Source organism: Anas acuta, chromosome 18 (assembly GCF_963932015.1).
Source record: "Anas acuta chromosome 18, bAnaAcu1.1, whole genome shotgun sequence".
Lineage (NCBI taxonomy): Eukaryota > Metazoa > Chordata > Aves > Anseriformes > Anatidae > Anas > Anas acuta.
In genome coordinates, this window is record NC_088996.1 from 12,622,473 (window position 1) to 12,647,297 (window position 24,825).

The 24,825-nt window shown below is 51.8% G+C and overlaps 2 protein-coding genes across 6 annotated transcripts in view; both read right to left on the reverse strand.

Annotated features, from left to right (window-relative positions):
• Positions 1-17,086, reverse strand: part of RNF213 (ring finger protein 213) — a 51,438-nt gene extending 34,352 nt beyond the window's left edge. Inside the window, exons 1-21 of one of the 2 annotated variants that reach the window (XM_068655109.1) lie at positions 16,937-17,086; positions 15,755-15,862; positions 13,842-14,167; positions 12,674-13,342; positions 11,893-12,074; positions 10,999-11,157; positions 10,535-10,731; positions 10,026-10,309; positions 8,636-8,898; positions 7,667-7,852; positions 6,921-7,113; positions 6,231-6,286; positions 5,794-5,947; positions 5,136-5,291; positions 4,401-4,499; positions 3,464-3,586; positions 2,902-3,082; positions 2,174-2,347; positions 1,752-1,910; positions 876-1,456; positions 415-580 (exon numbers count right to left, since the gene is read on the reverse strand). In XM_068655109.1, coding sequence (XP_068511210.1) covers positions 415-580; positions 876-1,456; positions 1,752-1,910; positions 2,174-2,347; positions 2,902-3,082; positions 3,464-3,586; positions 4,401-4,499; positions 5,136-5,291; positions 5,794-5,947; positions 6,231-6,286; positions 6,921-7,113; positions 7,667-7,852; positions 8,636-8,898; positions 10,026-10,309; positions 10,535-10,731; positions 10,999-11,157; positions 11,893-12,074; positions 12,674-13,342; positions 13,842-14,167; positions 15,755-15,848 — 4,402 coding nt within the window. In that variant the 5' untranslated portion in view covers positions 15,849-15,862; positions 16,937-17,086. Of the gene's footprint in view, positions 1-414; positions 581-875; positions 1,457-1,751; positions 1,911-2,173; positions 2,348-2,901; positions 3,083-3,463; positions 3,587-4,400; positions 4,500-5,135; positions 5,292-5,793; positions 5,948-6,230; positions 6,287-6,920; positions 7,114-7,666; positions 7,853-8,635; positions 8,899-10,025; positions 10,310-10,534; positions 10,732-10,998; positions 11,158-11,892; positions 12,075-12,673; positions 13,343-13,841; positions 14,168-15,754; positions 15,863-16,892 lie in introns of both variants that reach the window. The other variant, XM_068655108.1, reaches the window with a different exon arrangement.
• Positions 17,087-18,034: 948 nt separating this feature from the next.
• On the reverse strand, positions 18,035-24,753 carry SLC26A11 (solute carrier family 26 member 11). 4 transcript variants are annotated; one of them, XM_068655123.1, is made up of 16 exons: positions 24,408-24,753; positions 24,065-24,257; positions 23,792-23,877; positions 23,005-23,084; positions 22,419-22,561; positions 22,024-22,199; positions 21,769-21,841; positions 21,430-21,480; positions 21,014-21,074; positions 20,704-20,759; positions 20,457-20,597; positions 19,979-20,106; positions 19,795-19,894; positions 19,319-19,452; positions 18,911-18,983; positions 18,556-18,797 (listed from the first exon to the last, which is right to left on the reverse strand). In XM_068655123.1, the coding sequence occupies exons 1-16, from the start codon at positions 24,603-24,605 to the stop codon at positions 18,697-18,699; spliced, it is 1,794 nt and encodes a 597-aa protein (XP_068511224.1). In that variant the 5' UTR covers positions 24,606-24,753; the 3' UTR covers positions 18,556-18,696. The 4 variants fall into 4 exon arrangements, with proteins under 4 accessions (XP_068511222.1, XP_068511221.1, XP_068511224.1 ...); XM_068655122.1 differs by having other exon boundaries at positions 19,319-19,455; XM_068655121.1 differs by lacking the exons at positions 20,457-20,597; positions 20,704-20,759 and having other exon boundaries at positions 18,035-18,797.
• Positions 24,754-24,825: the final 72 nt, after the last annotated feature.

A 24,825-nucleotide genomic window follows, 5' to 3' on the forward strand; every position in this document is an offset into this window, starting at 1 on the left:
CACAGCCTGGATGGAAGCCATTCAAAGGGTGCGTGTCTGTGTGCATGTAAGAAAGCTGAGCTGACATGCACAGAACTAATCTGACTGCTGCTATCCTGCTAAATGGATGGCCTCTGTTCTCTTAAAAGACCGACCTGAACTGAGTAGCAGCAGCAGTTACGACCCTTCAGACCAAGTCCAGCTTCCAGGCAGGGTAGCAGCTGTGTGCAGCACAAGACTACAGTGGCACATTTAAAGGGGATACTTTATAGTGTGTTCCATGCTGAAACCCATAAGAAATGCTAGCAACTGTAATACCAGAAGCTGTGAACGCATAAAGCCGATAGGTCAGGAACATGGCATTCCTCCTGCCCCCAAACAAATCGGCATCCCTTCTGCTGATTCCTGCCTAATTCTCAGGTGAGCAGCACTCACCTTTCAGTGCTTCTCTGACCCAGCAGACAAACTCCTTCTGCTTGGCCAGCTCCCCCAGGCACCCACGACGGTTCACAGTGATCCCCTCCAGCAGTTTCTTGGCATGCATAAGCTCAGGGCTGATGGATTCCAGCTTTTGTGTCTTGTATAATTCAAACTTTTCTGTCTACAAAGCAAGCAATACAAACATGCAGTCTGGAAACGAGAAATACAGCCTGTCTTGCAAGGGAAAGAAAAGCCCTCTGTGAAGCCACACCTCAAACACCAGAGGAATATACCTTCCCTCTTATGAAAGATTACACACAAGCACTTTATTTGAACACTTAGTTTTATCTCAAATAAGTATTTTGGGGCAGGGAACGGCTGTTGACAGACTAGGATAGGCTTCCTAGAAGGTTCAGATCTACCAAGCTTTCCAGCCAACACCCTGACAGTACAGGGCTGAAGAAGTGGATACTTACTATGTACAACAAGTTTGTCAGGACGCTGAAGTCACCAGAGAGGTTTAAATTCTCTTTGACATGGGCAATAATCTTTGCAGCATCTAAAGTTAGATGCATTTCATGATATTGCTGGATCTGCTGAAATCGCTGATCAACCCAGTCTCTCTCTTCTCCAGGTTTAAGTTCACATATGATCCTTAGCTCAGTTTTGATAATTTCAGAATGATTTCTGAATTCTTTAAAAATTTTATCAACTGCAGACAGAGTGAGACTTCCAGATCTGAGATCTTCATACAACCTTTCGTAACTCATAAAACAAGGGGAGATTAGATGACTGGAAACATTATCAAGGTCCAATACAGGAACAACCTCCTCCTCCTCCAAAACATCCTCCTGTCTCATCTTCTTGGCGGTTTCCTCCCAAAACTGCTGGAAGATCAGGCTATCTTTAAAAGAGTGCATTTTCTGGGCAAATTGTTTCAGCTCTTGGCTCAGACTGTAGTAAGTCTCTATAGGTCTTTCTCCCACATTCACAACTTTATTTAGTTTCTTTAGGCGAAGATCTTCTGAGTGTTGAAGCTCCACCTCACCTACATCCACTTTAAAATAGAGAGATAGGTCACATCAGAGGTTAAATGCCTAGTCTGTGGTCCAGTTTACTTCATCTAATCAGCTGTGTTGCAAAATTTGACGCACGTAGGGTCATATGGATCCCTACAAATACCATTTGATTCATTAGTACTCACTCTTTGCCCCCGGACACTCCAGATTTCCCCCCCAGTCCCATCCTTACTATAGTTTAGAACAAAACCTGTTTATAAAAAGTCAGCAGTTTTCAAAGAAAAATATGTTTTCTGGAGTTCCCATTTTAAAATTGCTCCCCCAAAACACTACCTTTCACAGATGCCTGCACCTTCCTGCACATGTTCAGAAAGGTTCCTATTGCTTTTTTCTGTCCTTTGATGAATGTTACTTCTTCTCGACTCCTCTGCAGCACTGCTTTCAGTTCTCTCTTGAGTACTTCTTTGTTCCCTTGTGGCAGCTGGCTGTGCTCTGAAAGAAAAACCATCTGCAGTCAGTCACAAGGCAGATACTTCCCACCTCCTGCATCCATAACTCAGGTTTGGATTAGCGCAGTCAGGAACAGCAAAATGCAGACAACGTAACTTTGAGTCGCAAGCTCCACACAAAGTACATTGACAAGGACAGGACTTAACTGATGAGGCATCTAATTAGTATTACTAATCAATGAAGTAGGTTTAACAGAGTAAGCCATCAATCACTACAATGATGCCATAAGCCAACAAGGCTCTTACTTTGCTCCCAGATACAGATGAACTGTTTCTCATGCTGCAAAATCTCTTCTAGGTGTTTCACAAGGATACTCCCTTGCTGGATGCCATCGGTGACACTCATGAACAAAGAATCTGCTGTGGCCATTATATTTTTTGCTTCATCTGTAAGTTGTTCTAGGAGCTTTGTGTTTCTTCCTGTTCAATAAACAAAGCATGTAGAACCTCTATCAGTCTGGCTTCACAAGAACTAGGCAGAAGTAATAATTATTCAACATCATAAAACAGAGTCTTTCCATTTCCCACCTGAATCCCTACCCAAAAGTGTCTAACTTATCACACCATCCTCCAATCCTTCATGTTTTCCTGAACAGAAACCACCAGGATCCCAGGACAGCAGTTCAGACACCTTCCCATGGATAGGCCATACCCAAAACTCATGGAGAAAACACAAGCCATTTCAACCCACTCGCACGACAAACACTTGCATTTTTATGTAGCAATGGCTTGTTAAAACTTTGGAGAGTAAGAAGCTATGTTCTACAAATCCACGATCTACAGGTTCAGTACAAATTCTGAAGAGGCTGCAGTGAATTAGCACAAGAAGAATACTGGCTCCCTCTCCTTACCCTTTCCCCTCAATCAACAGGCTGAATAGTCTGAGTTTTGTTCCATTCCTCACCTCAACAGCAGAAAAAGTTTGTGTTCCTTTCCTTCTCAGCAAAGGAACACAGGCATACATACAGACATACCACTAAAGCTGAAGACATGCTTGATGTCAGGCCACGTAAGCATGTGGTGCAAAGTCTCATCAATATCATCCTTGGACTTCTCACTCGCTCTCGGCCATGATTTCACAATAATAGTTGATATAAGCTGGCCAAATTGGTCCATGTTGTAGGAAGGTATTCTATCAAGGAGATTGCTCTGAGTCTGCACAATATATACATGACAGAAGGGAAGAATGCATCAGTGTTTTGGATTACACTGGGTCAATCTCAGAAACAGGCACTGATGTCAAGAGTCACAATTCCAGCACTGAGGCATGTTCCAAAGTCACCACACAGCATGCGACACGAGAGCCACAATGTGACAAGCATTACAATTATTTCTCATGGACCCTGTCTAAACAGATCTCGATTTGTCAATACTTTTTTTGTTAATTTAACAAACTAAAAAAAATCCACAGCAATTCAAGTAATCAGAGACTGAATGTGCTACTCTTCTTCCATAACAATGTACATCCCTATACAAGATTTCTGTGCAAAATGAAATTAGACTTTTCCTTTCCCGCTCTGAGGGAAAATACAATACCTGGCAAGCTGCAGTTACAGCCTCTAGGGCACAATTTTTGAAACACCAACCAATGGAACTGTTAAGATCTTGAATTAGGCGATACTGACAGCAGTAAACTAAGATTTGGTTAACTGGAGGCTCCTACAGGGTAAAAGAGAAGAGAGTTCTTATCAGCCTTAAATTTCCAAAATGTTTTTGGAAAGCATGCAAGAGTGCTATTAAGACAATAAAAGTACTAAGCCAAAAATTTAAGTCCCCTAGTGAAGCCAAGCATTGTACCTGCACCACTTACAAAAAACTGGAAGAATAACAAAGCACAGATACGTGCTGGAAAAAAAATTGAAGTGTTTCCCTCTAAGATGTACAATTACTAAATAAGTATCTCTCCTATCCAAGTTGCCACCAGGAGTCACATTTTTTTTTCTGATTACACTAGGAAAACCAACAGCTTAAAGAATTTTTCAGCTGATGTAGAAAGCAGATGAGGAGATAAATAAGCTGATATTGGAAGGGACCTACACAGTGTGTTTGGGATCCCAGACAACAATTTCTACACAACGAATGAGACGAGACATGCACAAACTCTGTTTCTTTAAGTCCCTGTGCTTACTTTGCACCCACCATTCCTTAAAACTGAAGAGGTGGTAATTGCTGAAAGGATGCAATTTCCTTTAAAGCACCAGGTCGTCAGTCACTGCTAGAAACAGAGAAGCACTGCAGCCAGGCTAACAGGCCACTGGAGTCTGATAGCAAGAATACAGCACGGTTACAGTTTCACATCTAATTTCGAACCGCCAGAACATGTTTTATAACAGCAGTGGCAACTTTTATGACCACAGTATTTTCATGTGCCCGTTCAGGCTCAAGACATTATTCTAGAAGCATAGCAGAAGACTGTCCATTCCCTCTGATCTTGGCCCACTGGCATGCACTGATTTCCCACAGCTCCCCATACCGCCTGAATTCTTCTTTCCAAATCTGCAAGTAAAGTCCTCTTCCACTTCTCAGTGAATTGTTCATCTGGAAAGCTGATATTCACAAATTCATTCCAGGCCTGCAGGTGAGAAGCAAACAAATCCAGAATGCCAAGTGTCAAGATTTAAAACCAAAATAAGAAAGAACACTGCTGTGCTGAAGAGAGACCCCACGCTCCTCAAACAATCTGCAGTCCTTTCAAATGTTTCCATCCAAAAGTGAAAGAGCTGCAAAATGTTTTTTAAACAGCTCCAATATGTCCCTGATACTAAAGGAGACGTGCATAAACTACTTCCACCTCGATGCTGGGAATTGCCCGAGGGAGGTCTTGGAGCACCAGACTGAGGCAGGCTGTAAGGAGCTGCTCTGTGCTTGCGTGCTGAAGGCCTGATGGGCAGCCTGTGACACATACAGGGTGAGCACGACAGTATCTCCAGCTAAACACCTAGAAGGCAGCTCATCATTCCAGCCCTGCCTTTCAGAGCAGCAAAGAACCAGCGGGAACAAGATGAGATGCAAAGCACCACGTATAGCCTTTTGCTTTTCAGCCCAAGCGTTTAAAACAATGCAGCCTCTCAGCTCGTGCTCTGCACTGCCTCTCTCCACCTCATTCCTTACCCAGCCACAGCAGCTACGGTCTCCAGCAAAGAACCATTAGACCCAGACTAGATACAGTTAAGGTACAGTAAAAGACATTTTTATTCTGATGACAAACCTCAGGTTCCTTACAAACAGAGAACGCCACATGCTCTACATATTCTTCCAGTAACTTTAGGCTTAAAGCATTTCTGAACCAGGCTCGAGTGTGTTCTAGAGCTTTGTTGAATACTTCTACCACTGAAGCTTCCTGTATGGTTTCATCTCTCACAACCTGATGCACACAGGTGGAAAAATAAAGATCAGTTCAAGCAGGACAGCAGCATACAACAGATTTAAAATAAGTATTTCTAAAAGACAAGGCCTAAATGCATCAGACATCCAAATGTGCTGGGCGCAAACCAGCCCAGCAACAGAGCCCCATCAATACCTGAATAAAAGGACAAAGAGGCTGGAAAAATGCAAAGCTCACAAACAGCCTTTGCTTAAGAATTTTCTTTCCAGGAAAGAAATACAAAATATAATGGAAAAAAAAAAAAAAAAGACAAAACAGAGCCCATTACAGTAAAACTAAGCATTTGACCTTGCTTTCAACAATAAGATTCAAAATCATTAAGTGATTTCAAAAGTTTTTGAACATACCACATTTTTGGCTAATTCAGAATATTAAGCTTTCCAACACGAGAACAATCTATAAATCAGTCTGTTGTACCATTTCTGTCATATTTCTAGATACCCCACTCCTGTCAACCCAAAAATAGTTGCTCAGTACTCACTGCTGTGGGCTGAAGTCTGGCAACCTTTGAAATCATCCTGGCCGTAGTGACAGGAATCTTGAACTCTAACACCAGCTTTGCGCGCTTGCAGACGCTCTCGTGAAGCTTGAGGCAGAGGGTCAAGCACGACTGCCAAGAGCGAGCTTCCAGAGCTCTGAAGAACAGCAACAGAGAGGGAGAATGTCTTTTTTGTTCAAAGGAAAAAAAAGAAGCCATTTTAATACAGTGTGGGCAACCCACCATTGTTCTCCCAGATGGATTTTTTAAAAATGTTTCTATCTGACAGAGATACAGAAATACAGGATCCTTTTATATGAATAAAAACAGTATTTCAAATTTCAACACACATTTAAGCTACAAGCATAACCCCACATAACAGGCATGATATAAATAAAAATAAAAAGGAGACAACTCTCACAACAGTGTTCTTCAGTTACCTTGTCTGTCTGTTCTCCAAGGTACACAGCAGTGTCGTAACAAGACTCTCAACTGCCTAGGAATGGAAAGTAAAATGTTACTGTGGAATGAATTTTATGTACTGGTTTCTCATGAGTTGAAAAGATACCGTGAAAGAGGGAATTCAGTACTCTTCCACATGCTTTCTTCAATGTTGTTATACAAATAACATAAAATTGCAAAAATGCTTTACTGGATGCTCGAGTCAACATATAGGATGCCATTATTTGTCCAAACAACAGCCACACTTCTTACGATTTAGGGTTTTAAAATTGATTATTTCTAGTAATTGCAATGTGTAATTCCTATCGTCTTCACACAAATAGAAGTGTTTTCACAACAGGCACAAAAATATCTCAAAAAAAAATTTCAGGCAGCCATCTGAGAATTAAAATATTTGCTATAAGTGACAAAGAGCAAACCCAGATAATCAGGCCCTTCTCTCATCTATTCCAGTAAAACTTTGTGCTACAGACACACCCTTGCCTCTCTCCCTTCGGAATCTCCTACTTCAGAGCAACTATTTTTGCTTTTAGCTAAATTAAGCTTTTTGTGCTCTAACTTGTTACCAACCACATTTCCTTCAGTGGCAGGCAGTTCTGCTAAAAGACACACTACAGCCCAATTTCAGCCTTTATCCCTTAGCTGGGTAAAGCTGCCAGAAGACAAACCTTGTTGTTCGAAGGGCCAGTGTTCTTTAATCTGTAATAAACACCTTGAAGGGAAACTAAAAAATCACAGGAGAAATCTTTTATGAATTCAGCCAGGTTTTCCGTGGGCAGCACACAGATCCAGGACTTGACCAGAGTCCTGTCAAACTCCATCAAGTATTTCTTTTCTTTCATTAGTTGCAGTATGTTCATCCTGAATGGAAGGCAAAACAAACTCTTCAAGTTAAAGGTACAAAAGGGCTTACTGAGCCCAGAGAAAGGCTCTTAGTCTGACTTGAGTACTTCTCTCATTTACAGCTGAAGATGGGTAAAAAACTCCGACACCCAGTAATCGCAGAAGCGGTATCAAACTACAGAGCAGAAATAAATGTTCAAGAAAAGCGTATTCCAAGTCCAGCTCATATTCTGTACCATACATACTATAAACTGCTTTAGCTCACAGCAGACATGACCAACCAGGTGAGCAGTTCCACAGCTTGCAGAATTAAGAATTGTGTTTGAAAAGTAATACGCTGCACAGCTTCACTGTACACCATAATCTATGAGCAACCAATAAAGTTTGTGTTCAAATACCCCAAATACGCACCATCAACATGTTACATTTGTGGTTTGTTTTTTTTTTGGTTGGTTGGTTGTTTTGTTTGTTTGTTTAAAAAAAATAGTAATAATAAGAGATGAAGTAAGGCAACCACCACCAGTTACAACGTCAAGGCATTGGACATAACCAGTGATTCTGGAAAACTTACCTATGACGTTTCCTTGTTTCAACAAATGGAATTCCTTCCAGCCCTGCCCAGATATCTTCTTCTATTAATAAGGAGTCACACTGCGCAGAAGCAGCAAGTAAATGCAGAAGAGGAAGAATCCACACCCAATGGTCTACTTCTTTATCAATGCATCTCTGATACAAGTTTATCAGTTGAGGCCTCAAACTAGAAAAATACCAAAACAAACAAAATAGTATGAGAATAGCTTCTTATGTGACTGAAGAATGCCCTTGTGTGATAAGGAAAAAAAAAAAAACAAAAAAAAAACAACTACACCTCCATCTTGCTATGTACACTCAAATTACTTCTTGTAATTATTTTAGTTCAATCTTATCTTCCTTGAAGAGTATATTCAGTAAAAGTTTAAGACTCAAAGCTGTACTCTTACCTGATTCTCCCTGCTAAAAACCCTGCTAATCAAGGGCTAAGAAGAAGTGCCAATAGCTTACAGTTTTCATGTGAGCCCCTCCAAGTTGAGTCAGGGAATGTGTGAAGCAAATATACAGAGCTATAAATATATACAGGCATTTTAGTGACAGTTCTTGGAGTTTGTAAGGATGAATAGCAAAGAAGAAGCTAGTATTCAACCTACTACTCAATAGGCAACAGGGAAAAGCTGCAATAAGGGAAATACCGTTTGGACAGAAGGAAAACCTTTTTCACATCAAGAAAGGTATGTGACTGTAAGAGGGCCCCTGAGAATTTGTGCCATCTTCATCCCTGGATTTTTTCAGAACTTGACTGCAACCTTGCCTGGATGCTAGCCCTGCTTTGAGCAGGAAGTTGAACAGGCCTCTGTGGAAATCCCTTCAAACCTGAATTTTTCTGTAATTCTCTGAAACTAGAAAGCTGGATCTCTTACTGTTTTTTCACAGCATGCTGCGCTTGCTACCTACCACACTGCAGTAAAAACACTCCAGTTAGTTACTGGACCAGCAGCATACATACCTTCCTTTAAAAGCCGCTTTAATCTGATTAATTTCATCCTGTATGGATTTTTCTGACTTCTTTTCCAAGCACAAGAGGCAACACAGGGCAGCCAGATCCTCTTTCGTTGTTGGTAGATTGAACAACTCAACCACTCCAAGAAGGGTGAGCCCTAGAGCTAGTTTACTTTTTATTGCTATATCCTTCTGCGATGCTTCTGCACCTTCTGGAAGTAAGTAAGGGCGAGCTATTTTCCTAATATATTGTAGCAGCAACTCATTCACCTAAGACAAAGAAGGGAAGAAACAAAGCAACCACAGCATTAGTTCCCCAATTAGTCTTTTCCTCTTGAAGCTATCATCTTCTGTCACAGCTGGGACACTCGATAGCCCCATATACAATACGACACCATGGTGGTACCAGGATATAAGCACATACAGCACAAAACATCACTAGAACATCAGGCGTGGTACCCCAGTTTCTGTGATGTTCCATGTCCATCCCTGTGGGACTGGGTCCCACTGCTCCGGGACTGCCGCCCCCAGCACAGCAGAGCTGGGCAGGTCTCAAAGGGGACTGGGGAAGCCAGGCAGTCCAACACCCAACACTGCCCTTACAGCCACCGCCTGCCACAGCCTTGATCAGTAAGCAGACCGGTTTCCCAGTGGACTTGGGCTTGGTTGGGAGTCAGTAAAAGAGAGGTTTCATGTCCAAGGGGTTTCGCAACGTTGTGATGTTTGGTGGTACCATACTACCAAAATCACCCTTCACAGGCACTCACGTGAAATTCATCTGTTAGCTGAGCTTGGGCTGCCAGGATGTACTGCTAGGACAGTATGCCACCTTGTGGCCTCTCCCGAGTGATCAGAAAGTTAGAAATAAGCACCCATTACAGTGGTGTGAAGCCCCAGAAACAAAGATGTGATGTTTCTGCCGCATTTCGTAACTATGACAGGTAAGAGACTTAGAATTTAGGACTCCGGAGGTCCTGTCTACATCAGTTCTTAGAACTGGACCAGTAGAAACTTGAAGCTCATCTCAAAAAAAATAAAATAAAATAAAAAGGCTGGTTAGAGTTAAAAATGAGTGTAGGAAACACAGCAGAGTGACTCGTAGCAAAACAAAAGGGCCAGACATAGGAAGTTAACATTCATACAAAACCCACTCCTTAAGAAGTCCCCAGGTTTCTGCTTCTCACCAAGCTGAGATATTCAGAACTGCAACTGCAAAAATTAACAGAAAGTTCGCAAGGTTGATAGTGGCAGACACCATGAAAGGATCCCTGCTGGTTCTGTCACATGAACTTTTTGATTGGAAAACCAAAAATCAATCCCAACAAGGTCAACAGCAAAAATAAAGCTCTGTAACCAAACTTCTCTTTTCTAGTATCTGTTAAAAGTAAACAGATTACCTGCTGTTCTCCAAAGTCTAACTCATTCCATGCCAATTTCTTGCCACTATGCACACATGGTTCCTTTGTAACACAGTGAAATTGTTTCAGCTGAGAGAAGAAGTTCGTCAGGTTGACGGGGCTCCAGGTTCCAAGAATGCTGAAGATATTTTCTAACATAATATTTGCAGCTATTCTCTTCCCATTCACAATATCTTTCATTTTATCTTGAAAAAGAATACGACTCTTCCAGTTTTGAAACCTGGAAGGCTTTGCACAGACAATGTCATCATACTGGTGCCATTCTGGAATAAACAGAGATGAGAACACAAGAAAACAATAACTTGAGAAGCAAACACACATTTGCATATGCCTTTGTTCTTTCTGTACACAGAAATACCCCACTGACACATAAAGTTTCCAACTTGAGACAGTGCTGTCTAATAATGTTATTCCATATGAAGTTAGAAATCATACCACTAAAAGACAAGAGAAAATAACAATTTGCAGATCCAATCAAAAAAGCTCACCTCCATTGCTGATCAATGCACTGTTTATGTATAAACAGCGATTCACAAAATCGAATCCTGGTTCTGGATCCTTGTAAATAAATTCATAATGTTCTTCACCACAGGAAACCCAGTATTTGTAAGGAATGCATTTATTCATACTTTCCTTTGCAAGAGCTACACAGCCCTCAATGAGGTATCCATGTTCTCCTAGTTGCCTAAATAACACAAAACACAGCAAAGGAGGCAAAGGACAAGATATCAGCTGGTCAACATACTTCCTCTCCATGCATCGCTCAATTTTCAATAGGAATGGTGATTATTCTTTCATAATGAGAATTTTGGAATACTTATAAAAACACTTGGTATCAATATCCACCCCATGGACAAATAGCTGTAGTCTTAAGTATTAAAGGAAGTATCACGTTGCTTTCCGCTCTCCAAAGCTAAAGCACTCCTGTACCTGTGTGACCCAGAGTACTCACTTGGTGCAGCTCAGCTCACAAACGTTTTCCTTCCAGTCTATGTAGCCAGGAACGCCTTGAGCCTTAATGAACACTTTATGGGTCTCAGGGTTTAGCTTGAAGTCTTTAGACAACACTGCATGGAAATACACTGTAACATACCCACTTTGTTTCACAGAACTACAGAAAATAAATAGAAAGAATATAGAAAGAATTACTTTTTTTACATTTATAGCACAAATCATTATAAATGACAAAACATTTCTGAGCTGCTAGCTTACTGGAGGCAAGACTAACGAGCTCTGTTACCAGTTCACTAAAACTGATGCTACATAGCAGACCTAATGTAAAACCTATTGCCAAAAGAAAAAAAGAATTCCTAAAGTATGAAATGCTCCAGTCGCATCTGGCTGGGTCGCTGCATTAGTAAGCCAACAGAAATACCTCACCCAGCAGATTCACCTGAAATGACAATGATTTATCCCTCTTCCAGCTCACACCCACCATGCAAAACAAGTTACACTAATCACAACAGCTCATCCCATCAATAATCCAAAAAAAAAAAAATTAAAACAATGTGTGAAGCACAGTCCTGGTTGCTCGTAAGAGTAAACGAAAAAGATTGCATTTATTTCTACTTTTTATTTTATTCAGCAGATACCTCAAAAAAGCTCAAGTGTATCACTTTAACCAATGCATGACCTGTGCTGCAACTCCTGATTAAATTGTGACTACCTTGCATGAGTAGTAGTTTATCTCAGTTGCAAGTCCAATTGTATTTCCACAGAGCCATGATACACACACACCCCAAACCTTAGTCCTTCATTCCCCTGCCTCAGTCTGGTGTCCTCTGCTCTACCTCACACCAAATCCTGCGAATGGAGAACGCTGGGGAGGCAGCAGTGGTATTCTCACCTTTCTTTACTTTTATCCACAGGCTTCTGGTTCTTCTGTTGGTTTTCATTCTTGCTGCTGTTTGTTACAGCTGAAGCACCATTCTTTCTATCAATCTCAGGTCCTTTGGTCTGTTTTGTCTTCTCAGTTGCTTCATGAGCTTTCTCATTTTGGGTCTTCTCTTTCTTCTTCACGTCTTCCTTCTGTGTTAGGATGACAAACAATATCAAATGAAACAGAAGACCCTGGAAGTACAACACCTGCAGAAATGCCCAGCACCTCTTCAGACAGAAGGGAATACCCAGAAGTCATATCATATCAGCTAGTTTTGTACTTCTGGAAACACTACTCCCTCACTGAGTCAAATACAGTAAGGAAAAGCTACTGGTTATGGGAAATAGTGCATGGATTGCAAAAGGAATGAAAGCCACACACATTTGTAAAAAGTCAGGCCAGTAAGCCACAGGTCCCCAAAGAAAGAAAATAAAAGAAAACCAACAGCAATTTACAGCTTGACAGGTCTGTCCCCAACTAGAGCACAGACACCTAAAAAGCATGAGGATGTCCTAGTCAAAGGAGATATGAAGGCATCACTGGAGGACACACCTGGAAGAGCCTCCTGGAGAAGAGATGTGTTCACAGCTCCTAGTGGCAACTGAGCAGCCACTCAGAGAGCTATGCTAGAACACATTCCCAGTCTCGTGGTCTTCAGCTTTATTGACAGCACAAGAGAATCGTAGTGAAAAAGGAGAAACTTTTCCCAGCACAACCATGTACTCACAGTTCTCACTCACACACTTACCTTGGTAGTCACACAGCTCACTTCCTGGCTGGTGTCTTGTTTGCCTTTACCAGCCTCTAAACTTTTGGCCACGGGAGGAGTCTTCGTGTCTTGACTTTCACGTTCAGCACAAGAAGTTGCAGTCTTATTTTCAGACACCCCTGAACCAGAGGAAGACCCAGAGGAAGTGTCTGTTCTTCCTCCCATTGAAGTCATTTTGTTTCTGCTACCCGAAGACTGGGAATCTGGTTTGGATTCCAGAAGCTGGACGGTGTCAGACACAGCACTGCTCTCTTCCACGTTACTCCTGACCACTTCTCCGCTCTGTGTGGTACTTCCACCTCTCACCTCCTCCAGGGCTGTAGAGCCTGGAGAGGGGGCAGACACATTACTAACAGTGCTCTCCTTTGACGGGGTCATCACAGCTTCACTGCTGTGGCTGCCTTCTGCAACCATTTCCAGACTTGGAGCTTCCTTTCCCAACTGGACCGAGACACCACCGTTTTCAAGTGCACCTCTATTGCCACCAGCAAGGAAGTCAGAACTTGGTTTGGCTACTTCACCGCCTGGTGTTTGGATTTTCTGTGCATCAGACAGCTCTGCAGTTTGAGCTGGTGCTGTGCTTAGAGAAGGCAGAGACTTCTGTTCCTCGGAGCCAGAAGGAATTTTCTTTGCTTTATTCCTCTTTTTCTGTAATAATAACAATAAAAAGAAATAAGACAATAAAACACCAGTTGCTTCATTACTGAGAAGTTGTCACCCCCTCCACAGCAACTAGTATATGACCATGAAGAGAAAGGACAAAACCAGCTACAATATTACATATTTGATGAAACAGCTCTTGAGAATTCTGTATTTTTAATTTACAAAACTTTTTCAGCAGGCACGCAGAGCAGCTCTGAGCATGATGCTCACTAACAAGATTAGACCAGTTAGTAATGAGAATTTTATGCTGTTACCCTCAATGTAGCGAAGGTACTGTTGGGGAAGCTGTACTGCTCAGCACACCAGCTGTCTGCATATGCAATGCAATGTAAGCAAATACATCGACAGTTTGCCTCGGAACAGACTGCCAGTGGTATTTAGATACAGGCCAAAGGGACTGGTGATGATGCAGGACAATCTCTTACTTCAGGAAAGAGCACGACAAGGTTGCTGTGCCAAGGAGGAGGACTGATAAAAGCCTTACCTTCTTCTGTGATTTTTTGGCAGGAACGTCTGCCGTTCCCTGAGGTGAGGTCTCTGAGATGTCACTTGGAGCTGCTTTGCCCTCCAGCAGTGATGCTCCCTCTTCCTTCTCATCCTCCGTTGTTTCAGTAATGGAAGTGCCATCAGCACCACATTCAGGCGCAGTCTCTGAGGTATTGCTCAGAGCTGTTACGTCCTCCAGCAGCAGTCCTCCCTCCTCCTCCTTTGTTTCAGGAGTACAAGGCCCATCAGCACCTTCTCCCTTCACCTCTCCTTTAGGCTCTGATCCTGTATCAGAGTCTGGAGTGAGCTTCACATCTCCTCTTTCTGCAATGGAGGTAAAGTTCATTGTTAAATCAGAGTCAGGAAGGAAAACAATTCTTGGCCACTGGTGAGCAAGCAGGGTCTACCACTGAATAAACGCATCAGCGGAAGACACAAGAGCTGCTTTGTTCCATGTTTAAGAACTACCAGTAGCAATAACACCATCCTCCTTCCATAGCAGGCCTGTCTCCAAAGCCCCTGCAATTGGTAGGCAAATAAATAAAGTAAGAAAACATTGTGCTGAGCTCGTGGTCTATCTCTATCCAGCCTCCAGCTAACACGCTACTGGCTGAAGCAGCAGGCACCGTGAACCTCAGCTGCCTGTCAAGATACGGCAGGATCCTTGAGATGCGTGGTGACAGGGCACTGGCATTTCTCAGCTTTCTTACCCTTCTCATGACTGGCTGCGTGACCTCCATCACACAGCTGAGCATCGCATCCAGGAAGGAATGGGAAAACTCACCGTTCATCTTCAAAAGCTTAATCCAGTCCTTAAAAGCTTCTGTGAAAAGGTGGCTCAGACCTGAATAAGTCATCAGAGTAGATCTCTCCTGTCTATAAAATCGTTTCGCAAGCTCTTCAGCACTGCTTCCACACTTAGTTTGAGAGGAGATCAACTAATACCAAACGACACTGATTTCCTCAGGGTGTTTTTGGAAGTATGAGCACAAAAATCAAGGTGAAGGTCAGTTCACTGTCCCTTTGAGTACTACAGACCAAGGGTTGCACCACATTTAATGACAGAAGGTCATCTTTTGCCTGAAGCAGGCACCACCCTTTGCAATACTGTTTCACATCCAATTTACTGTCACGTCATTATGTGAAGGCTTTAAACTCTTCTCTGAGCTTTTCCTGCTCCTCAGTGACTCCTGTATTGTTTGCAGGTCAAGCTCCATCATTTAGTTTGCTGAACTCCCTGGTGATACACTAGAACTCTTTCCACCACCTTCAGTCATTTACAGAAGCAGGTACAAAGCTTTGGAACGAACAGAACAGATACTCTGGGCATTTTGTCTGACAGCATTTAAGACCTGGAGGTCTGGGGTTTGTTACTTTGACTTTCTGGATTGCAGAGGGATTGGCAAAGAACTGATCTTGTCAGGACTACAGCAGGCTGATTCTGATTTAGCATCTTCTTTGCACCCAGCCCAATGCGTTTCTGGTGGCCTGGGTCATTCTCTAGGCAAATAAAGGATTCGGGAGTATTTCCTCTGCACTAAGTCTGCGTGCGTGGTTCTGCCACTGCTTGTAGGGACAAAATCAGCGTGTGGTCAAACCAATTCTGACAAACCTAACAGCAAGCTACAGATAGGAAGTTCTGGTTGGAAAGAGACTCAATTGCTCGGTGTAGCAGAGCATTGCATAAAAACGGCACCGCTTCCTTGGGGAAACAAAAACCGGAGACGTGAGCACGGGAGACGTGCAGGGGGTGCCAGGGGGGGCCCGCTTCTCCCCACCTTGTGGCTGGGTGTCACAAGGGCTGCATGAATGGCCCCAACCACCCACCACAGCCCTGAGCGGCACCCAAAGCTCACCCCAGCCCGCAGCCCCCTACCTCAGCGTTACCCTCCTGTGCCCGCAGCCCCCTACCTGTGCCCGCAGCCCCCGCGCCCGGCCGGGCCCCGCACCCGCTGCAGGCACCGGATCCGTCCCCAGAGCCCTGGGGGCACTCGTGGCGCTCCATGCCGCCGGGAGCTCCTGGGGGGGGGGGCAGAGAAAAGGACGGGGCAAGAGGAGAAACGCAGGCGTTAACGGCCAATAACGGTCCCGTAGCCCCCCCCCCCCCCACTTGGGGGCCCTGAAAGTGCGAGGGTTTCGCGCCCCCACCCGCAGCCCGCACCCCCCGGGCGGAGAAGGGGGGGGTGTTCCCTGGGCGGGGCTTATATGCAAATGAGGCATCGCTGGCCCCGCCTCCCGGGGTCGGTAGTCCCTCCCCCCCCAATCCCATCCCGCCAAGATATGCAAACGAGGCGGGAGAACGGGCCAATGGCGTAGCGAAGGACCGCCTCTATGCAAATGAGGCTGGTAGGAGGCGGGGCCGCAGAGGGGCGGGGAGGGCACCGGGGGGGTCACTGGGGGGGCACCGGGGGGGGGCACCGGGGGGGGGCACCGGGGGGGGTCACTGGGGGGGGCACCGGGGGGGTCACTGGGGGGGCACCGGGGGGACACAGGGAGGGCACTGGGGGGGGGGCACCGGGGAGGCACCGGGGGGGCGCCGGGGGGGGCGCCGGGGGGGCACCGGGGGGGTATCCGGGGGGGTACGGGGGGGGGTACGGGGGGAGTTATGTACAGGCCGATCCGGGTGCTCGGGGGCGGGCACCGGAGCTGAGTGCCGGGACAGAGCGGGTGCATCGGGGGGGGCGGGGAGCACCGGGAGGGGGAACGGGGGGGGGGGGGGCACCGGCGAAGATGGAAGAGCGGGGATCGGGGGGGACCGCGAGCACCGGGGGAGTCACCGGAGGAGCCGGGGGACGTGGGGGGCCGGGCACCGCGATGCCGGGGGGACGCTGGGGGTGCCGCCGGGGGGCACCGGAGGGGGGGGAACCGGGATGAGCAAGAATAGGGGCGCCCCGGGAGGAGACGGGCGGGATGCCCAGGGACGAGCGGGGTCGGGGCGCCCCGGGGACCCCCCTCCCGCAGCCTCCCGCCCGCACGGGGCCGCGCTGCCCCGACCCAGCCACCCCCCCCCTCCGCCCCGTCAGCAACGCAGCTCCGCGGCCGCGCTCACCGACGGCACCGGGACCGGGACCGGGACCGGGACCCGCTGCGCACCCGCTCCGCCGCCGCCTCCCGGTGAAGTTTCGTTTTTCCGCCGAGCGGCCGAGGTTCCCCCCCGGGACGTCACCGCCACCGCCCCCGGCCCGGTGCGGCCAATCCTCGCCGCGGGACACGGGGGGGGCACGGAGCTCCGGTCACCGCCTCCCCCAGCCCCGGGGCGGCTCCTGCCTGGCTCCCGCCCCGCCCCGCCGCCGGCCGCGCATCACCCGCGGCACCGGAACGCCGGGCCCGGGGGTGCCGCCGGGGGCGCGGCTGCAGCCGGGAGCTGTGCCCGCTGCCGTCGGGGGGCTCCGGGGGGGACCGGGCCGTGCCCCGCCGCAGCCCCGCGCCCTCCGCTTCGCCCCGGACCCGGCCGTAGCCGTCCCCGGTCCCCGCCGGCCCCCTGCAGGTCCCGCTGCTCCCGAGCTGCTCCCCCCCCGCGCCCCGGGACGTGCGGCCCCTCAGAGGGCTGCGAGGTGCTCGGGGGAGCCGCTCGGTGAGGGGTGCTCGACCCTGGGGCTGGGGCTCTGCAGGCACAGCCCCGGCCATGGCATCTCTCTTCCCTCCGTGCCTGAAATTTGGGGCATCCCTCCTCCCTCCGTGCCTGAAATTTGGGGTCTGCCTGCCATCGTGGCCCCGAGCTCCCCCTCCCTGCCCCGATCCTCTCCGAGCTCCCGTCGGGGTGTGTGGAGCAGCACAACCAAAGGGCCAGGCTGGGCGAGGTGAAACACCCCAAACCCACTCCTCCGGGGTGCTCCCTCCTCATCTGGGGGAGACGGGCAGGCAGGCGGCATGCGAGCCCCTCCAGTGCTGGAAAAGGCTCCTGTGCTGCCACTGCGGGGACAAACCAACTCCCTGCCCGGCACTGCTCTGCTGCACAAACGCTGCTCTGGCCACCAGCAGGACCCCCCCCCCCTGCCTTCCCAGGCACTGCCACCGTCACCGTCACCGCACAACCTTTGACCGTGCGGGAGCACAGCAGGAACTGCAGACTTGGTTTCAGTTTCATTTCTTTGGTTTGTGCTCAGCTGCACCAAGAAATTAGAGCTTAATTTTTCCTCCCCCCCCCCACAAAAGCGTCTTTTCTGAAGGAAGACAGAGATGCACACCAGGTCCTTTGTTACTGTTTTATTATGCCCTCCGTATGGGATGGGGTCAGCCAACTGCAGCGCAGGAAAACTGCTTTGCTGTGGACCCCGGCCCCATACCCCACTGTCTGGCAGCACCATTTCACAGCAAGGCAGAGACCGATGGCACAGCAGCTGTCCCCTGGCAGGGCTGGCAGAAGTCTGGCGAGAGGTGGGAGGACAGCCATAGCCCTGCTGAAGGGCAGAGTCCGGCAGAAAATCCCACGAACCAGGAGGGATGAGTAAGAAGCAAAATAATCAATGTTTTCTTTCTTTCTTGGCAGCCTGAGCTTGAGAGCTGCAGCACGGCCTTGGGCGTGCAGGGCAGCTCCAGCATCCTTGAAACTCACGGTGACAAGAGCACGCTCTGTGTCAGAGCTCGAAACAGATCCGAGTAAGAAAAGTTTCCAAAAATAAAACACCCGATTTAAAAAGGCAGCTGCTCCCAGGACGGGGCCAGCCTGGAATGGAGGGGGGGTGACTCCCGGGGGCAGCGATAGGAACCCTCCGGGTCACTCCCCCACCCCTGCCATCTCTCCCCCACGCTGCCAGGCACTGCCCTGCCTGCACAGGGCCTCCGGGCCATCGGGAACAGCTGCTTGGGCAAGGAGACGTGGTCCTGAGAAAGCCCCACACGGCTCCTCTGCCTCACTGGATGAGCCCCGTGGGCAGCAGCGAGCTCTCGCTGGTGCTGGTGCTGTCGAAGGGGGCTGCCCCGCTGCCCCCCGGCTCCGCTCCGCCGCACCGCTCTGAGCACGGAAGGGGGAAAGCAGGGCAGAGTTAACGCAGTGCTAATCCCGAATCCAACTGCCCGCAGGCTGGGCTCCTGCTTGCCAGCAGCCCCGAGAGCCCGAAGCCTCACCTGCCTCCTCCCAGCTGGGGAAATGTCGGAATCCTTCCAGGTCTGCAGCCAGCAGGGCTCGGAGAACCTGGTCCTGAGGGCAGAGAAACTGCAGCTGGGGAGCCCGGAGCCGGCAGGTTCCCCTCTGCTGGGGGCTCGGAGCCCTCCGGGCAGCCCAGGGCTGCGTGTGCCTGCGCAGGACCTGCAGCCTTTGCCCCCCACCCCGCATCCCGCAGCTGCACTCGGATGCTGCAACCTCCACCTCCGTGAGCTGAAGGTGCTACCAAGGGGTGGCCGCATCCTTGCTTTGCACAGGAGATGGGAGCAGTGGCCCTGCTGGCTGGTGCCACCCGAGGGCTCTCCCTGGTGTGGGGAGGGCTGAGCCCACCCGCGCAGACCCTTTTGGGGCTGCACGTGGCCGCCCCGTACCTGCAGGCTGCAGAAGGCCAGCGAGATGCCGTGCTTGCGCAGCTCCTGCAGCAGCTCTGCCAGCCCCACCACCACCGTGTAATCGATGCTGCTGATGCGGTGGCAGTCCAGGATGATGGAGCGCGGTGAGGGTGCTGCTGAAAGCAGAGCATGCGGTCGTTTCCCATGACGAGCACAGAATTAACAAGCACGGGGGACGCAGCTCTTAGGGCAGGACTGAGCCCTGCGGGTCAGGCAGCCCAAAGCTGCATTTGGCCTCAGCCAGGCCACCACGAGTCCCATCCCTAGCGAGCCACACATGGCTGGAAGGGCTGAGACAACCTCAGGAGTCCCCATCACAGGGAAGCCGGTCAGTGCCTGCTTACAGCCGCAGCCTGCAGGGCTCAGCCCGTGCTTGCCTCCCCCAGAAGTGCTCTGGGTGGGCACCAGAGCCCTGCCCAGTCCCCAGCTCATCCCGGTGGCTGGGGGCACGGTACCTGACAGAGCGCGGCTGCAGATGACATCCCGGAGGTGCTCGATGGCTGGGAAGTGCAGGCTGCTCCCCGGCTGCACCAGCAGCGTGCCCTGCCCCGACACCTGCACAAGACCCCCGGGATGAGCCACGGGGAGCTCCCCACTCCTGGCCGGCCCCAGCGCAGCCACGCGAGGTGAGCAGCCCACCTTCAGCGGGGGCCTGGCGATGGAATAGAGCAGCAGGATCCCCGAGACCAGCACCCCGGCCACAATGCCGTACTGCACCTCCCAGAAGCAGAAGAGGAACGTCACGCAGAGGGGAACAAGGTCCAGCCCTGTAAGAGACAGCCCCAGGCTCAGCCGTGCACAAAAAACCTCTGTGTGCCTGGCTGGTTAAAGTCTGGTAAAATTGAGCCTTTTGCACCCAATTCTGCACCCCCAGGACCCAAGGCCAGCACAGCTGAGTGGGGAGCAGTGATCGGAGTGAGGGCAGAGCCCTTGTGCTTGGATCAGCAAAGGCAGAAACCCCGGGCCAGAGGTGCTGGGTGTGCAGCCCCCCAGAAAATGCTTGGGTTTGGTATTTCTGGGGTCCTGGCCAACCCCCTCTTGCCATCCCTCACGAGCCCAGGCAGTGCGGGGGCTCACAGGGAGAGCCGAGGCACGGCCGCGCCGCTTGTGCCCTCACTCTTAACCCTCCAGAGCATCCTGAAGATCCCAGCGTCGAACATGGGGACCACGGCAGAGATGATGACGGCAGCCAGCGCCGCTTTGGGGATGTAGTAGAAGAGCGAGGTGAGGTAGGCCAGCGAGAGCAGCACCAGGGCGCCTGCGGGAGGGTGGCAGCGCCTGAACCGGGGGGACCCCGAGTACAGGGGGGTCACCAAGGCCAGGAGCAGGCACTGGGGCTGGGGGAGGAGGAGGCACAGCCCTACCTGTGACCAGCCCCCCTGCCGGGGTGCAGACACCCGTCTGTGCGTTCACTGCTGTCCTGGAATACAAGGTGGGCACGCTGTCCCCTCTGCTGCCCACAGGCCACAGGGACAGTGGCGCACAGGCAGCAGGAGGGAAGCAGCTGTGTGAGCACGGCCCAGACCCAGTGCAAGGAGCTGGGGACCAGGACGCAGCCTCCAGGACCCACCGGGCCCTTGTCACCCTTAGCACGAGGTCCCGTGCAGCCCCCCTGACGGCACAGCCCCACGAGCATCTCGCAGGCCAGGCCCCGCTCCCCAGCCTGCTACCCACCGGCCAAAGCTTCCCGTGACGGGATACGACGAGAAGAAGGAGCCCAGGACGTTGGCAAAGCCTGCAGTGGGGAAAAGGAGGCGCTGGGGATGCGGCAGCTCCAGGAGGCACCACTCAGGGCCGCGAGACCAAATGTGTCACCGCTGCCACCTCCATCCCATGTGGGAAATGGGGAGCGGGGCTCAGGCTGCTGAGGAAACCCCAGATAATTTTTGTGCCTGTGATTGCTTCGCACTTGAGCTCTGCTCGTCCTGCTTGAGGAGTCCCCTTGCACACAGAGGAGGTCCCCAAGCAGTGACCCTGTGGGGACAGCTCCCAGGGCTGGTCTGTGGCACCCAGCAGGAAGGGCTGCAGGACACCGCGGTGCTGGGGACGGATCCCCACCCCCTGCCCTGCTGCTCCAAGCAGCCTCTTACCCATGGCCAGCAGCTCCTGGTTGGGGTCGATCCTGTAGTTGTTCTGTGAGGCTGGAAGAAGAGGCGCAGCATCACCCAGTGCCTCCTGCAGGCTCAACCCACCATGAACACGGAGCGGGGGCAGCACCGGGGCCAAAAATGGGGCCCCATCCTGGCACCCCAGGGTGCAGCAGCCCTGGGACAGCGCTCAGCTCCTGCCCAAACCCCGGCCATGTCCGACGCAGGGACCCTCCTGCCCCCCTCCACCGCTGCACCCCCATGGGAAGAGCAATGCCCCCAGCCCCCCCAGCCCCTTGCATCCCCCCCCCCCTCCCTCCAGCAGAATTGCAGGAGCTGTACCGAAAGCCTTGGCAATCGCAACGGTCTCCACCAGGCCCATGAGCGGGACCACAGCCAGCCCGACTCCCATGTCCTGGAGGGGAGGACAGCGAGCGCTGTAGCAGCGGGACAGGACCCGCACCGCAGCCCCCTCCTGGGCCAACGCAGGTGGAGGGGCTGCCCCTTCCCCGGGGCACTCGGGTATTTACAGGGATGCTGAGCACCGAGGAAGCAGCCCTGGAGAGGCCAGCATCACCCAGCCACCCTGGCACCCACCTCCACCATCATCCCGAAGGGCACGGTGCCGTTGGGCTCAGCCTTGGAGAAGGGCGGCAGCCGGCAGGGGGGGAGGCCTTGGGGGATGCTGCCGGTGAGCGTCAGCGGCTGGGAGCCCCTGAGCTGGAAGCAGTAAGCCACCAGGCCAGCAAACAGGACCACGAGGGCGTTGCGTGCTGCAGCGGAGAGAACAACCCTGACAACGTGCCAGGAGCCTGGGGCGGTGGGCGAGCATGGAGCGGGTGGGTACCCAGGCAGCGAGGTCTTCCAGCCTTAGGAAGGGGCAGGCAGGGCGGCAGGACCCCCCCGGGAGGCTTCGACCTCCCCAGCCCCAGAGGAGGCCAAGGCTGTAGGAGAGGCTGCCCAGGGAAGGCAGGGGACGGAGGCCAACGCACCGGTGGCGCAGGTCCAGACGATTAGGTAGCTGGCCCTGGTGGCCAGCGGCTCCGTGTGGCTGGCGGGGGGCAGGTGGCTCTTCATCGCCCGCAGCCCTGCGAGCGCTGCCAGGCAGACCAGCCCCAGGATGGCATCCCCAGGCCTGCAACAGCAACGTCAGTGGCAGCCCTTTGCAAGGACGCTGCCTGCAGCACCAGCAAAATGCGTCACCTCGCTCCCGATGCTCCCCTTGTAGGGTACCCGAGCAGCCCTTGGACTGCCAAAAACTGGAAGAGGGCTTGTGCCACACAGGCAGTCCCAAGGATGTGCCTTTGGGCTGTAAAAATCCTGATTTAGCTAACTGGGAGCAGAAGGACAGGTCTGCCCCATCCTTCTCCTCCAGCCACTTGGGAGCCCAAGCGCTTTGACACTTTGAATTCCCAGAACAAACAGAAAAGGCAGAGGACGGGTTCTCATGTCACAGTGCTGGGCAGGGACCGAGACACCAGTCCAAGTGTGCCCAGAGATGTGCTGCGAAGCATCAGAGCCCGAGAGCCTGCAGCTGCAGGGGGCATGGAGCAGGGAAGGCACTGGGACAATGCTGACCTGGTCTCCCCAATCCTCCTCAGCGTTTCATACACCTGCAGGAAAAACTGCCGAGGGATCCCGTGCAGCCCCAGGATGTTCTGTGCGGGGAGACAAAGCCTTGTGAGAGCCCTGCAGTGCTAGTGCTGGGTCGTCTCGCAGTGACCCCCCCGAGTTCCCATGCACACATGGGGACAGCCATTCCCTGGCGCAGCTCCAGGTGGGCAGCCCCCAGCAATGCTCTGATTTTCTCCCAGCTCCCTGAGATGCCTCAGCTTGTCCTGTCCCCCCAAGCATGCACCCAGCTGGGAGGGAGCTCCAGCGAGGTCCTGGCTGCGACCACAGACCTCAGCCAACGCCAGGCCTCTGGTTTCTCACACATCGCCCTGAGTCTGTCTGATTTAGGTTAACCACAAAGGAAGCATTGCAGCTCCAGAAGAGCCAGAGTGCTGCAGGCACTGGAGGCCAGGGAGGGCTCAGCAGAGCTGCGAGCCCATCACAGCTCCCATCCCGCTCGCCCAGCACCTCCTGCCAGCAGCCAAATCAACCCCCTGCCATGGTTTCACCACTGTCCCCATGGCCACCAGCTCTCACCCCTTGCTGGTCGCAGGAGGAGGCCGTGTTCAGCTTGGTCTGCTCTGAGCAGAGCGCTTGGGGCTGGGGCTCACCAGGGCTGGCAGGGGGACCCTGTCCCCTTCATGGCTCCTTCCCCTCACTCCCAGCCCATCGCTAAGCACCTCGGCTCCGCAGCTCAGCCAGCTCCAGGAGAGAGCATGCAAGGAGTGTGGAGCAGATCCGCAGCCCCTACCTTGACCTGGTTGAAGCTAATGGTGATGGATGCAGCCGATGTAAAGCCTTTTATGACCGGGCAGGAGATGAAGTCCAGCAGGAAGCCTGCACGGGACAAGGGGCAGTAAGTACGCTGCTGGCCCTGCTGGGGACCGTGGGGGGGTTGCAACACACACAGAGCTGTCACAAACATTAGCAGGACAACCCCAGCATCTCAGAGAGCACAGAGCAGGGAACAACTCCAGGGCGCATCCCCAAAACACGACGGCGTGCAGCAGCAGCAGCATCTCACCGAGGTGCAGGAGCCCCATGGCCAGCTGGATGCAGCCAGACAGGAAGGCGAGCAGCACGGCATAGACAGGGTCGTGGAAGGCGTAAGAGGAGACGAGCAGCGACATGATGGCCGTGGGACCCAGCGTCACGTCCTTGGCGGTGCCCAGGAAGCAGTAGACAAAGCAGCCCACGAAAGAGGAGTAGAGGCCATACTGCGTGGGGACAAAGGTGCTCGGCACGGTGCTGGGAGCACGGCCTGAGCTGCCCCCAGCCCATGCACATGCGGCATCTCCCCACGCGTGGGGCTGCCCCTGGCACCCCCCAGCCCCCGGTGGCTGCGCGCCCAGGGCTCGGCCACCCACCTGCGGGGGCAGCCCGGCCACCTCGGCGTACGCCAGCGCCTGCGGCACCACCGTGATGCCCACGGTGACACCGGCGATCAGGTCGAGCTGCAGCCAGCCCGGCGAGTAGCGGGGCAGCCAGCCCAGCACCGGCAGCCGCCTCCGCAGCGCCCGGAGCCAGCAGCGCCGCCGGGGCTCGGGGGGCCCCCGCGCCCACATGGCTCAGGGCAGGAGCGGCCCCGGCCGGGCTCGGTGGGGGGCTGGAGGCATCCCGGGGGGGCCCGTTCGGTACCGCCCGGTGCTGCCCGGTACCGCCGTCCCCAGGCTCCCGGCCCTTGGGGCTGTGCGGGGCCGTGCGGGACCCCGAGCGATCCCCGCTCCCTGCGCGCTGCCGGCAGCTCCCGGTGCATCCGGGAGGGCCCCTCCCGGGCCGGATCTG

Bases quoted from the DNA above. Each gene is read 5' to 3' on its own strand.
- SLC26A11 (XM_068655120.1), bottom strand. From the start codon at position 24,605: ATGTGGGCGCGGGGGCCCCCCGAGCCCCGGCGGCGCTGCTGGCTCCGG. The intron at 23,085-23,791 runs GTAGGGGCTGCG...CTCCCCGCACAG, and splicing joins TTAGCTTCAACCAGGTCAAG to AACATCCTGGGGCTGCACGG. The intron at 18,798-18,910 runs GTGAGGCTTCGG...TTCCGTGCTCAG, and splicing joins CCCCAGCTGGGAGGAGGCAG to AGCGGTGCGGCGGAGCGGAG.